The sequence below is a fragment of the Anoplopoma fimbria genome, chromosome 17 (assembly GCF_027596085.1).
Source record: "Anoplopoma fimbria isolate UVic2021 breed Golden Eagle Sablefish chromosome 17, Afim_UVic_2022, whole genome shotgun sequence".
In the NCBI taxonomy this organism is placed as follows: domain Eukaryota; kingdom Metazoa; phylum Chordata; class Actinopteri; order Perciformes; family Anoplopomatidae; genus Anoplopoma; species Anoplopoma fimbria.
In genome coordinates this window covers 24,055,672-24,070,220 of record NC_072465.1, presented here as the reverse complement: position 1 = coordinate 24,070,220, position 14,549 = coordinate 24,055,672, and the positions used below count along the sequence as shown (strand labels likewise).

Sequence of the window (14,549 nt, the reverse complement as noted above, 5' to 3'; positions counted from 1 at the left end):
TCAACATCCCGAACTGTCTGTCATTCCCTCGTCCAGTTGATCCAACACTCGCTGCCCCCAAGTGATTAGACTTTTCAGCTCATGCTCTGGCTAAAAGGTGTAACGTATCACCCCATCTCGACTCGTGCTGTCTGTGTGGGTGCCATCTTTGTCAGCCCGTGCGGCTCGGTGGCGCGATCCACAAGGCGAAGGCTGGACTGAAGTGAATTGATTCACAGGGATTAGGGATTAAGACTTCCCCCCCGGCCGCTTTGGTGAAGTAAATCTGGGGATTATGATGTCAACAGCCTGTGGCTGCAGGAGAGGAAATTGAATTGTGAGGGAAGAGAGCGCCTATGGCCCAGGATTACAGCACAGTCAGTAATAAATCAGAGATGGGAGTCCGTGTCTGTGCCTTTCTCCCGCTCAGGAAAACCTCCATGGGACACCATTTACTGCCTTTGGGCTGCAGGAATAATTTACATTTTAGAATTAACTCAGAGTAAATGTTTAGGATGGTGCTTGTGCGATAAGAAGATTTCTGTGTCACTGGTAATCCAGTCCTCCCTGCTCTGGTCTGTGAAGCATCAGGTGGTGAGTACCTAACAGTTTAACAGGGTACAATGGTGATAGGGATTTCTGACTTCTGTCACAACTAGAACCAACAGAAAACATGGAGAATATCTGGTCGGACAATCCACAAACATAGGAAACACTTTAAAAGACTTGGTGTTAACCTTGTGTGGTGTTTTGCTGTGTGTTTTATGTCTGTCTTTATTCAAGACACCTCCTGCTGTGGCTGATCCTGCTCCTGTTAAATTGGAGGGACTCACCAAAACCAACAAGATGAAGGTGAAATGGACCCAGCTGGGTTTGGTGTTCTTCCTCGTTTTGTCTCTGGTGATGACAGGATGCTTCTTCTGGCAATACCAGCTGCCAAAACTTTTGCCAGGTGAGAAGGAACGCTGTTGGTAACAGGTGCTGGACCGCATTGTGTTGAGCTATGAGCTGTGTGAAGACTCAACCATATCTGAGACTTGAAAGCAACATCCATCCATCCATCCATCCATTTTCCGTAACCTGCTTATCCAGTTAAGGGTCGCAGGGGTGCGAGGCAGGGTTCACCCTGGACAGGTCGCCAGTCTGACATATAGAGACAGACAACCACTCACGCTCACATTCACACCTACGGGCAATTTAGAGTCTTCAATGCACCTAAGCTGCATGTCTTTGGACTGTGGGAGGAAGCCGGAGAACCCGGAGAGAACCCACGCTGACACGGGGAGAACATGCAAACTCCACACAGAAGGTTGTCCAGCCCGGGAATTGAACCCGGGCCCCTCTTGCTGTGAGGCGACAGTGCTAACCACTACACCACCGTGCAGCCCTTGAAAGCAACAAATTCTTCTAAAATCAATGTGTATTTTATCATCAGCGTACAATTCTTCTTATTTTGGTCTATAGAACCTTAAGCATGTGACGTTAAATGACTCTTCCTTCATTTATTACGTTCAACACTGAATCATAGCCGTTAGCTTGCAGCTAAACCTGTGGATGCTCCTTTGTATCTGATTTGACGGCCACAGCAACGACCTAAAAACCTCAGTACCTACCGCCACGTTGATAATCAATAGATAAATCTCTCTTCATTAAGGAGATATAGATCTTGTGATTAGGAGATAAAACAATCTCTTAATCGTTTTGTAATTATGGGATAAAGCGTTAGCTTGCTAAAATATAAGCTCCCGGTGATTTGTGCTGGCTGTGAGTGTGTATAATTACCAGCATCTTAACAAGCTCAAGATCTCAGTAGGCTGTGACAGTTTAAACAGACAGCAAGTTGATCATTATTTTATTTCTCAGACGGTACAAGTGGAATTTAGATATGAAAGATGGTTTCAGATTGAAGTGCTTTAAATTATTGTTCCTTTAATGCAAGGAAATCAGTGTAAATGTGAAATATAGCATCAGAATATATCATGTGTCAGAGGGGCTATAGGCCAGGGGTTCGCGAAGGCAGAAAACCACCCCCTTATTATCATAACTTAGATAAAGCATATGCTTACTACCATTTGAACTCTTATTCCCTTGGAACTATCTGTTTTCTAAACTTTTTAAACTAAATACTTGAGACCTGTTTCATAGTGATAGACAGAAACATTTCAATTTCAATCATGTTAATACCACTTTTTTAAACAGAGGGTCATTTTATTGAAATTGCATTTGGACTCAACCTGACAGCATTTTTATGCTTTTCAGGTCATTAATTTTAAAAGCTTTTGGAAAATGAGCTGCAGCAAGACTGGCATAGTCGTAATAAATGCGGACATTTAAACTTGCCAGCCTAAAGGGGACTTTCAGTAATTGCTTCCACCATAAAAACAATGATTTTCTTTTTGGGTAAAAGCTAACGTCGGTGGGAGTAATGGACCCAATATGATTGTTTTATTGGTGCGAATGGTCTCCATCTATAGATATAAAAGTTATCCTAATACAGCACAATTTTACTAGCAAGTTATTTTGTGGATCCTAACAGAGTGCCACTGCGTTTTTTAAAAGCCAAAAGTAATTTTCCTCCAACACACAATCCAGGTTTCCAATCTCTACCATCCATGAATGCAAATGAGCAAAGTAACATCAGGTGATACTATTAATGGGAAAAGCACAGCTCCACAGGCTCCCATTTGTATTTTCCGATGTATGCTGATTCATCTTCCCGTATAGCAGTCCTTTTAGAATGAAAAGGCAAACAAGGCCCTGAAAACACAATGAAACATGTTGGAATATCATATTGCACATCCAGAGTTCACAATGGAACACGCAGCGTGTCTTTAGATCAGCCGGTTGTCTATCGTATATCTTGTCAAATTGTATCCCGTCAGATCAACGGGGTTCATCAGGAAGCCGAGAGAATTAATGAAGCCCTGAGCCGGCCAATTATCCCACATTACACTGGTCTTTGTGCCACAGATACATTATTCTATCAAATATCAAGTGGAAATTACAATAGCCTATCCCCCTGTGCTTCCTATGCTCTTTCATCCTCTTCCCCTTTTTTCTAATTTCCCACCCACCGCCCAGATGAAGGGATGGGTCGCAATGCCAAATCAGAGAGGATGTGTCCTCGCTTCCCCGAGCCTCTGCAGCTGCAGCATCCCATCCCCGGTCTGAAAGAGGCCTTGGAGAAGGTGAGAGGTGCCATCCATCACGCACAGATTTAAAACTGAGGCCGTATATCTATTATGAAGACTCAAGTCGGGGGAAATTTACAGGCCGACCGTGGTAATCCTTCACACCAAATGCCGTTGCGGTTGACAGAAGGAGATTAAAGACATAGTGGAAGGGAAGAAACTGAGCAGGGAGCAGCAGTGTTTCCAGTTGATCAACCACATGCAATGGCATATATTGACACCTTATAGCACCCAGAAGAGAAGGTGAGAATAAAGAGCTGTGGGTTCACTTTGAGGGGGTAACTGTGTGTAGCATCATCACCATTTCATTACTTGAACCTGAAAAATAAGATTCAAGCACATGGATTAAATGTACATTTCTGTGAGAGAGATTTTGGGCTAATTTCTGCCTTGTGAGCAACTTGAAGAAAAAATGTAATCCTTCCTTCTATTAGTTTATGAAGAATAATTAGGTTTTACCTGTGGATTTAACTTCCCACGCAAAAAAAACATTGATTTCTCCTAATTTACATTTTGTATCATGAAACTAGTATTTTTTGGCAAAGTGGGACATCAAGGAAAGTTGCTCTGGTGCATAATAATGCAGTTAATAAGGCACCCATTTCAAAGTAAAAGCACACCAAACCAAATGTAAAAATAACCGGAGAGAGTATATTTGAACTGTGAAGCTCAGTTCATAAATCAATGCATGCAGGTTCAATACAAGCAGCATGACATTTCAGTATTATTTCTACCACTTTGTAAACGTCGAATGGTTGTTCAACACGTCAAGGCATCAAACCACCAACAAATGGCTCTATGTCTGACACTTAAATAACTATCTGTCTATCCTGCAGTGGTGGAGAAGGTGTTCAGAAACTTTGTTGAAATAAAAGTACCAATATCACAATGTCAATATAGTCCATACCAAGAAACAATTATGTATTTAAAATCCCACTTAAGTGAACTAAAGAAGTATTATCAGAAAAATGCACTTAAAGCATCAAAAGTGAAAGTACTCCTTCTGCAGAAAAGATAGAAAGATCGCCCCTGTGAGCGCCCAAATATGACATTATTAGATTTTTAATAATTATGGAGCATTTTGCCTTTGTAGTTGGTCGAGGTGAAAACGATTAATGCAACAGGAAAGAAGAAAAGACCATTTTTTGAATTCAAATGTTCTCTAATCTTGTTTTTTTGTGAAATATTGGTAAAGTTATTGTAAATGAAATCATCTCAGTAGTCTGGAGACTTGCTCTCTGATGGAAATGCTCCGACTCACCTGAAACGTGACGAGGGTCCAAAAAAGAAAAAAGAAGCCATAAAGCAAAAGGGAAGTGGGAAGTTATCTGAGTCAGCATAATGACAGAGCTGTTGATGGAGCAGGCAGATATATTCAGCTTGGGTTGTGGTTATGTCTAGAGGAGAGAAAAATGTTTTATGCCACAAGGTCTAATAGTTTTCACTGATTCTTATCTCAGGGTGGGTGTTATGATGCTCTATTTAGCAGTAATCAAGAACTGCAAATGCACTTAACTTGAAATGATAGTTTCATTAAAAAAATAAACTTGAATGTGTAACCTTCTCCAGGGCCCTTAACTTTGGTTTTCAATGTGAGAAAATCAATACCACTCTCGTGTGTATGCTAAACACAGCCAGCAGTTGCTTAGCTTAGCTTAAAAGATTAAAAGCAAGGAAAAACAGTTAGCTACGACTCACAAACTTCCATCTAAAGTGGTGACATTTTCTGGATACGCTCCTCACGTCCTGCTCTGCCTCTTCCAGGTGGACCTTGTGCTTCGACAGAGCGTCAATCCCGTCAGCCTTCCCTCTCTGTCGGCCATCGTGATCTTAAATGACACAGTTTTGTGGACCGGCAACTTTGGAAAAAGGAACGGCAGTGACCCTCTCTCAGGAACCCCCAATGAGTACACCATTTACAGGTAAGAGCCTGATGAAACACCAGGGCAGCAGCCAAAATTTTACATTTACCAAGGTCATGAGTGGAAGTACCCTCCAATAATGAAAATAATAATAATAATATCAACAGTCATCATAATTATAATAATTATAATAATAAAAAAGACCCTAGTCTATTGCAAAGGTTTTGAGATTGTACTGACCAAATTGAAGAAGCTGCCCCCGTCAAAAAGGCAATTAATTGCATAGATTAATAATAATACAAATATTAATACAATAATAATTATTATTATTATATATTTTTTAAATCATTATCCATTAATTTAGCTCATTAGAATGAATAAAGGCCACTAAAAGTACAAAGAATGAACTAGAATAAATTACAAAACAATAAAATAATATTTAAAAGTTAAACCAATGAGAGAATTCAAAAGGCTTTAAAAACACATTGGCATGTCTCAGTCAATTATATTTACTGCTTTTATTTAATAGTTGCTTTATTTAAATGAAGCACCAATAGCTCTCTCATAACATGTCTGCATTCCTCTGTTCAGTGCCGCATTACAAAGTTCTTTACATTAAACTTCTAGGACATAATAGACCTGTAAAGTAAGTCTCTTTAGGTGGTTATCACCAGAAGAGTTTCTTACTAGCCTTTTCTTATTTCTCTTTTTGTTAATGTTGCTGGAGTCTGTAACATAAAACACATGCTTCCTGTGCTGCAGAAGAGGCAGTGTGTTTTCATTATGGGATGAGCATCATTACATCACTTCAATGCATTTTAATGGGCACTTAAGCTCCGGAGATAAATATTTTTCCGCCAGTATACATCTGTACAGAAGCTCCTGGCTGATGTGTAATGGATGTTGCAGCATGATGGAGCTCATGTTACCCCTGGATGTCTGATGATTACTCTGAACAGGCTAAAGTAACTACTCAGGGGTTGTTAGAGCACATGTAGGTAGAGCGACATAACAATCTCCCTTCCAGGAGCAAACTGATTGACCTGCAGGCTCTAACAGGGCCAATTCAGCATGTACAAGACCAGAGTGCTGCTGCAGTTTAAATGGTGGATTTTTTTTTTTACCAGTACGTGGACGTGTGAACACCACAGTGGAAAGAATCATGAAGGTTGATTCATGATAAGACAGCCAATACACAGTGTTAGGTGGTTTTATAGTGTCAAAATGAACCAGTCTATCTCTCAGATTGCAGGAATCATTGAAATCTTGACATGTAAGGCCCTCTGGGGAAGAGATGTATGGTGTGGGGGGTTAAACCCTATGCTAGAAATACTCTGTGGTTCTGCTACAGAGTTCCGGTCTGAATCTGCTGAAACAAAAGTCGGTCAAGAAGTGGCCGACATGAAACCAGTTTGAATTGACAGTTAATCTGTTCTTACAATAAATTACTTTGTTTGATATGGTGGGGCAAGGCCATTTAAGGCTTTAACGCAAATAAAAGTATTTTTAAAAACAATGAATCCTATCTGCAAAATAAAAATAAATACCTCAGGATCACAGTTTGTACAGTTTACCACAAGTCATGTGCTGCAATCAATAGACATAACAGAGGATAAGCTGTCTGCACAAAATGAAAGAGCATCCAATTTCATAGCAATCCACAGATTAACAGGCACACCAGCTGCAGCTGTAACACCGGGCCAGTGGCAGACTAAGAACCACTGACTTTACTTTAGCGATTTTTTTATATTGCACTTCCATAAAGTTGGGGGCTTTGCTAAAAACGGATTGGCCCAAATTGATGCAGCAGAGGACGACATGTCCTGAATTTCAGTCTCTAAACTGAGCTCCTTAAATTTCAGCTTTCTATTATAAATTCTCCACCTCATGAAAAACAAAGATGACATGATCGGGGGAGTTATTTTCTCAGATTTTAGAAAGCTCCTTGTGAGCAACAGGAGATTTACATAAATAAATAAATAGATAGAAAATCCTCATTAAACTGTTACACATGTTGCAAAAATGTTTAAGGTTAGTTACATATTCGATTATACAACATACAGCGGGTAAAATAAGTATTGAACACGTCACCATTTTTCTCAGTAAATATATTTCTAAAGGTGCTATTGACATGAAATTTTCACCAGATGTCGGTAACAACCCGAGTAATCCATACATACAAAGAAAACCAAACAAATAAGTTAAGAAATTAGGTGATGTGTAATGAAATGGAATGACACAGGGAAAAAGTATTGAACACATGAAGAAAGGGAGGTGCAAAAAGGCATGGAAAGCCAAGACACCAGCTGAAACCTATCAGTAATTAGAAAGCAATCCTGCCCCTTGTCAGTGCAAATGAATATCAGCTGGTTCAGTCCCAACTGATGGCCTATAAAAAGGTGTCTCATTACCAAGGTGTCACACAAGAAACATCTCATGATGGGTAAAAGCAAAGAGCTCTCTCAAGACCTTCGCAACCTTATTGTTGCAAAACATACTGATGGCATTGGTTACAGAAGGATGTCTGAACTTCTGAATGTTCCAGTGAGCACTGTTGGGGCCATAATCCGGAAGTGGAAAGAACATCATTTCACCATAAACCGGCCACGACCAGGTGCTCCTCGCAAGATTTCTGACAGAGGAGTGAAAAGAATTATCAGAAGAGTTGTCCAAGAGCCAAGGATCACTTGTGGAGAGCTTCAGAAAGACCTGGAATTAGCAGGTACAATTGTTTCAAAGAAAACAATAAGTAATGCACTCAACCGCCGTGGCCTGTATGCACGCTCACCACGCAAGACTCCATTGCTGAAGAAAAAGCATGTTGAAGCTCGTTTAAAGTTTGCTGCACAACATTTAGACAATCCTGTGAAATACTGGGAGAATATAGTCTGGTCAGATGAGACCAAAATGTAACTCTTTGGATGTCATAATACACACCATGTTTGGAGGTCAAATGGCACTGCACATCACCCCAAAAACACCATACCAACAGTGAAGTTTGGAGGTGGGAACACTGGCAAACTTCATATAATTGAAGGAAGGATGAATGGAAAAATGTACCGAGACATTCTTCATAAAACTCTGCTGCTATCTACCAGGATGATGAAGATGAAACGAGGGTGGACTTATCAGCAAGACAATGATCCCAAACACACAGCCAAGGAAACTAAAAAATAAAGCTGCTAGAATGGCCCAGCCAATCACCTGACTTGAATCCAATAGAAAATCTTTGGAAAGAACTAAAGATCAGAGTTCATAGAAGAGGCCCACGGAACCTTCAAGATTTGAAGACTGTTTGTGTGGAAGAATGGGCCAAAATCACACCTGAGCAATGCATGCGACTAGTTTCTCCATACAGGAGGCGTCTTGAAGCTGTCATTACCAACAAAGGCTTTTGTACCAAGTATTAAATACATTTCAGTAAGCGTGTTCAATACTTTTTCCCTGTGTCATTCCATTTTATTACACATCACCTAATTTCTGAACTTATTTGTTTTGTTTTGTTTGTATGTATGGATTACTTGGGTTGTTACCGACATCTGGTGAAAATTTCATGTCAATAGCACCTTTAGAAATATATTTACTGAGGAAAATGCTTATTTTACCCGCTGTATATGTACACATGTAATGTGCAGCATAAGCCCCCCCCCCCCCCACCACATGTAATGTGCAGCATAAGCACAGCATAAGTGTCTCCAGAACACTTATAAGAAGGGACATCTGAAGTTCCTTCAGATGAACTGAAAGTACTCTGACTCACTCACAGCTGCTCTTATAAGTGCTAATGCTCCATTTAAGTCATTTTTCCACAATTATACATAATTTTCCACAACAGGTAATTGAGCTCAGATCGATGTTACGTCGGTGAGCCTTCAACATGAGCACTCATATTTTCATTTATTTCAAGCACTGCACACTGTAAGGATTGAATTACCAAATTGTGAGATTTGAACAGGTTTTTGTCTTACAACCACCTGGAAGCACAGATAATTAGTTTGCTTTTAACTGTTTTTGGAGCCTGTCCTGCCCCAGAAAACATCCCCATAGGTCGTTTGCACAAGCAGTTTATTACCGTTTAGCAATCTTTAGTGGCTGTAGTTATAATGACAGGAGCAAAGGCGTAAGTCAGGAGACGTATTATATGCATATTTTAGTATGTTTTCCTAACCCTAACCAAACAGCGACAGTTAACCACGTTACCCATATAAGGTATAAGGACGCATTGATGGCCTTCCACCGATACGGGCACTAATTTAGGAAAACATAATAATAGCAGGATTGTTTGGGTTGGAGGTCTACCATTTCCTGTTTTGCCATCTGTTTCCAGTCTTTATGCTAAAGCTATCAATAAAACTAACCAGCTGCTGTTGCTCCATATTAACATGTTGATTAGACATGTGACAGGTGTTTTTTGTTTTCTTTGCATAATCGATCTTTTCATCTTATGCTGGACAAGAAAGCAAATATATGAACATTTATCTTTTTACCTACTATTGACTGTTTATAAGCAGTTGTAGAGGTAGTCACCATGACTACAACGCTGTAATGAAGAAGACTTGAAACTAGCGATTGAGAACATAATGTCATGTTTACAATGTTGGTCTGAGGTTATAAATCAAGTGAGAAGTAGAGGAATAATTGAAACACAAATGAGATGAGACATGAATCATTAAGTTTGCAGTAAAAAAACAAAAACAAAAAAAGTGCATCAGTGCATTTCTGTGTTATCTGTCTCTCAGAATTGCAAGTCTATCAAAAATCTTCCCGACTTTGATGCTATACAAACTGTGGGAGGACGGGAAGATCGGCTCCCTAGATGACCCTCTGGAGAAATATGTGGAGAACTTCACCATCAAGAACCCTCTGGGGAAGACGCGAGACTCTGAGCTGAAATATGTGACAGATGGCCTGATATTCCTGGACAGCGGGGAGGTTCAGATCCGCTCCTCCTCAGTCACCCTGCGCAGGATGGCCAGCCAGCTCTCAGGTAAAAATAACAGAGGGTTATAGAGAGCAACTGAAAATTCAAGAGAGCAAACTTCTGTGACGTGGCTGTTAAATCTATAGTTCAGGCAGTTAGTTTAGTGTTAAAATGCATCTTAGATATGCTTGTTTTGTAATGCTTGTGTTGGTATAAACCCAAAGGAGCTGACTTATTGATACTTGAGAGGGGGGGGAAGACTTGAATAAAAGATGAAAAGAAGAATAAATTGCTGGTATATATGACATAACCTTTTGATTAAAATTTGTGTTGAACGTAAACGTCCAGCTTGCGCTTCATTCTTATTTCTGAAGGTTAAAGATCAAACTTCTTACTTTTTATTTATCGATTTTAGAGCTAAAACAATCAGTCAAATATTTCATTTTATAATATATTATGTTTATATGCAACTATCATGATGATTGTCATTTTTAAGCAAATATGTGCCAAACATTTACTACTGTATCCAAGATTTTGGACTGTTGCTCGTAATTAGAAGACGCTAACTTTGGCTTAACGAAACTGAGATGGGCATTTATTTATTTATTTATTAATTTTTTTTCCTTTTTGTCTGACATTTTATACGAAACCAAACAATCACAACCTGTGCAAGTTAAGAATTAAACAATATCAAATGTTCATGGTGTTTCTCATTAAATGTAAGTGATTTGAACAGCCACTGAGGTAATAATTCAGAGACATTTTAGCTGTTATGATACTAATCATGCTGGAGTAAAACACATCCATATAGTGTCACAGCAAACAATTTTCTATCGTCACGCATAAACAAGCTTTTCAATTTGAACATGATAATCACATTCAGAGAACCAAACTGAAATTGTCACGGACCACTACTCTACAAATAACCACATGATTGAATTAAAAGATGAAGACATATTTCTTTGAACAGGATAGAAGAACAAATGTCACGTGCATAGAAATACAATTAATTTGTTACATTTGCTGTGTTTATTTACTGCCTTAAGTTTTTTATTTAACCCTGTTGTACCGTGGGCTGATACAGGCCTACCCAGGAGACTCCGCGCCACAAGTCTGCTGTGGAAAGGAAAAACACAAACTGCAATCAATCTGCTGCAAGATGATGTCCTCGTCGCAGACCCAGGCACCAAGTAAGATTTGTAATGCTGCGTTGATGTCAGTATTTCAATATGGACATTTGTATTTTGCAAACTGGGGTAGTAAATTCTATGAAAATGCATAAATGGAATAATTTGCTGACTACAACATATTTTGGGAAATCTGTCTAATAAAAGCAATAGTTTGACATTCTAACTCATCATTGAGTTAGATGAGAGTATTAATAACACTCTCAATGTGTCAACATTAACCTACAGCCAGCAGCCTGTTAGCTTAGCTTATGGCTGGAAACAGGGGGAAACAGCTAGACTTGCTTTTTTCAAAGGGGAGAAAATCAGACGACCATCACCTCAAAAGTTCTCTTATTAATATTGGTTTAAGAAAATATAGAGTAACCTGATTTTAGTAAATGTTTTGTGGTTGTGTTTCTATTCTCAAAAACACTTTTAAATTAAAAATTAATGGTATACATGTAGGGATTGTCTCAGTCAAAACTTGATTGCATTTACAAAAATATGTGCCCTCTCAGTGTATGTTCCCTGTCAAAGTAGTGCTATGATGTTGGATGTTACAGGGACTATGATAAATGCAAATGAAAATCCCACTATTCTGATTGCATTAAAAAAAGTTAAATTAGATTTAAAATATTGCAATATATTGAATCGTACCCACTGTTTCATGATACGTATCATATCAACAGATTCTTGCCAATACACAGCCCAACTAATCATCATATTTTTGTCTGTTTAATCTGCACAAAAAACTGGTAAAAATATTGTGGTTTTTAGGGGAATTATGTGTAAAAATATTAAACTTGAATGTTATCATTTAATGTATTGTACCAGGGTTAGTTTGAATTGTAATTTTTTTTATTTCAACCCAAGTTGTTTTAGTACTACCAGCCACCTAACCCCCCAAAAACCCAAAATGTATCGTTTTTACTTTTCAGTTCTTGCACAGATTAAGCAAACAAGATATACTGATTCAGTGAGTTTCAGAGGTGCTGGTAGGCAGATTGTTTTACATACTGACACAGCAAGGCTAGCGGTTTCCAGTCTTTATTCTAAGTCAAGCTATGCGGCTGTAGCTTCATATTTATCCTGCAAATAGTAAAGTGGTATCAACCCTAACCATCATCAAGAAAGCTACCAAGCAATATCCCCAAAATGTTGGACTATTTCTTCATAATAGGTGTTGAGTTTCAACTTGTAAAATAGTTTATCTAATTTTCTGCATCAAAAAACAGATTTCTAAGACACTCTCGATCTCTTTCACTTGCTTCCTTCCAGATGTCACTACAGCAACCTTGCCTTCTCGCTGCTGGCTCACGTGATGGCCGAGCGAGTGGCCGCCGTTGACTACCAGCGGTGGATCACGGACAACATCCTGGACCGGCTGGGGATGGAGGACACCGGCTTCGACATCACCCCGGGTCTCCAGAGCCAGATGGCCGTCGGCGTGTACTCCAGCGGAAAGCCAGCCCCGCTCTATGACCTGGGCTGGTACCGGCCTTCGGGTCAGATGTTCTCCACGGCCGCGGACTTGGCCAAGCTCGCCATGATGCTGCTGGGAGCTTATCACCGCAAGATGCTTGAGCCAGACTCGTTGAAGATCATGCTGACCCCGCTCTTCAGGTGCGATAAGGACTACTTCGCCAACCGTACCGGGACGCCGTGGGAGGTGAATGAGCTCATGGGATACGAGATGGTGCGAAAAGATGGGGATCTGGACGGCTACTCCGCCACCTTCTCCCTTGTGCCAAGACTGAAGCTCGGTCTGGTGGTGCTAATGGCTGGCAGCCGGTCTCAGAACCAGGACTTGGTCACCAAAGCCTACACCCACATCATACCAGCCATAGAAAAAGCCTTCAGGGAGGCCAAGAAAATCCTCTATCCTCCACCAAACCCAGAACCTTACATCGGCTTCTTCACATACAGCAACATCACCTTCTACGAGATAAAAGTCGGGTCCGACGGAGTTCTGGTCATGCAACAGTTTGGGCCTCAGATTGAGGAGCTGATCCCAGAGAAGTACAGGACAATAAAGCTCAACTACCTGGTTGACCGGGTGTTCAGAGTGGTTTTTGAAAAAGAGTACCCTTGTGTTTTGCGAGTCGGGACGGCCTCAGTGTCCCTGGAAGCCCAAGATGGCCAATTGTTTAATTTCTACACGTTTGACAAGCGTGGTTTGTCCCCTGGTTTTGATGCACCGGGACTGAACACGTACAACGTGGTGAGAATATCTCGCAGGCCAACTTTCTCTAGCTGAAATGCAGCGATGAGTGTCTTCAGGATACGTCAAGAACTGTAAAAAAAAAAAAAAAAAAAAAAAAAAGCGGGGCTGTGAATATTGAAAGACCAAATGATAATCTTTGGGTCATTTTGTCGATCAAAGATGGGATTGTGCTCTTGATTTACAGAAAGCAAAGAGAGGGACGGCAATATGTAAAATGTCTTGCACAGAAAATGTATGAATTTCTCTGCTGAATGATGTATATGACTGTCCTCCATTCCGCCTCCCAAGTGAACATTGACATTATGGTGATACGGTGCGTGTGTTTTTCCTGCCTTCAATTAAACTGCTGTTACATCGTCTTGATCTCTTCTGTCTTTGGGTTTCACGAGTCTCACAACAAACTCCTGAAGTGGTTAGTTATATTCATATTTACATGTTTTTTATTTCTCAATTCTTGGACCATGATTGCAGTTCCACAAACATAACCGCTCATACATATTAATCATTCTTTGGTTAGGGGGAAAATAATATTTAATTTCTTTGTGTTGCTATGAATGAACTCGGCTTGTGGCAGATAGAATCGCGACCTTAATGCCACACATGAATATGAATCACTTTTATTTAAATGTGGATGTTGCCACATAATAGAACTGCTAATTTAATGTCAAGAACCATGCAAGAAGATGTAAATTATTGTGGCACCCCAATAAGAGGCTATCAAGGACAGAGAGGCTTTTGGTTGCCTGTATGACTCTTTGCTGTTTGATCCCTAAAAATGGAGTCCAATTTGTCTCCACCTCTAACACCAAGAAGAATAATAAACTCCTCTGACTTCTGCGGGAAAATTACAGATTCAAGTGTACAAAAATTACCCCTATGACCAAGGTCAATGTTTTACAGCTCATATCAGATGAGGTGTCTGAGTTTTGTTATGGAAATGGGATAGATATTGAAAATGAACCAGGTGCTTCGAGTGAAATTGAGGCAATTTGAAGAATGAAATATATTGTATGCAGTTCATCTGGCTGTGGATGGAAATATTGAAACTGCCATTCAACTATGTAATGATATGTTGTCAAGGTCCACAGATTAAATCTTATTCTGATGGATGGTTTGGAGGAAAAATTCAGTTATGGCTCATGCAGTATTGTTATCCAATGGTACCAAAACATGCAAATTACACCACGTGTTGCTTCTCTGCTT

The 14,549-nt window shown here is 39.9% G+C and overlaps 1 protein-coding gene across 1 annotated transcript; it reads left to right on the top strand.

Annotated features, from left to right (window-relative positions):
* The first annotated feature begins 804 nt into the window (after positions 1 to 804).
* lactbl1b (lactamase, beta-like 1b) lies at positions 805 to 13,379 on the top strand. Its single transcript, XM_054617805.1, has 6 exons — positions 805 to 931; positions 3,061 to 3,167; positions 4,935 to 5,092; positions 9,772 to 10,019; positions 11,038 to 11,143; positions 12,401 to 13,379. The coding sequence occupies exons 1-6, from the start codon at positions 826 to 828 to the stop codon at positions 13,377 to 13,379; spliced, it is 1,704 nt and encodes a 567-aa protein (XP_054473780.1). The 5' UTR covers positions 805 to 825.
* Positions 13,380 to 14,549: the final 1,170 nt, after the last annotated feature.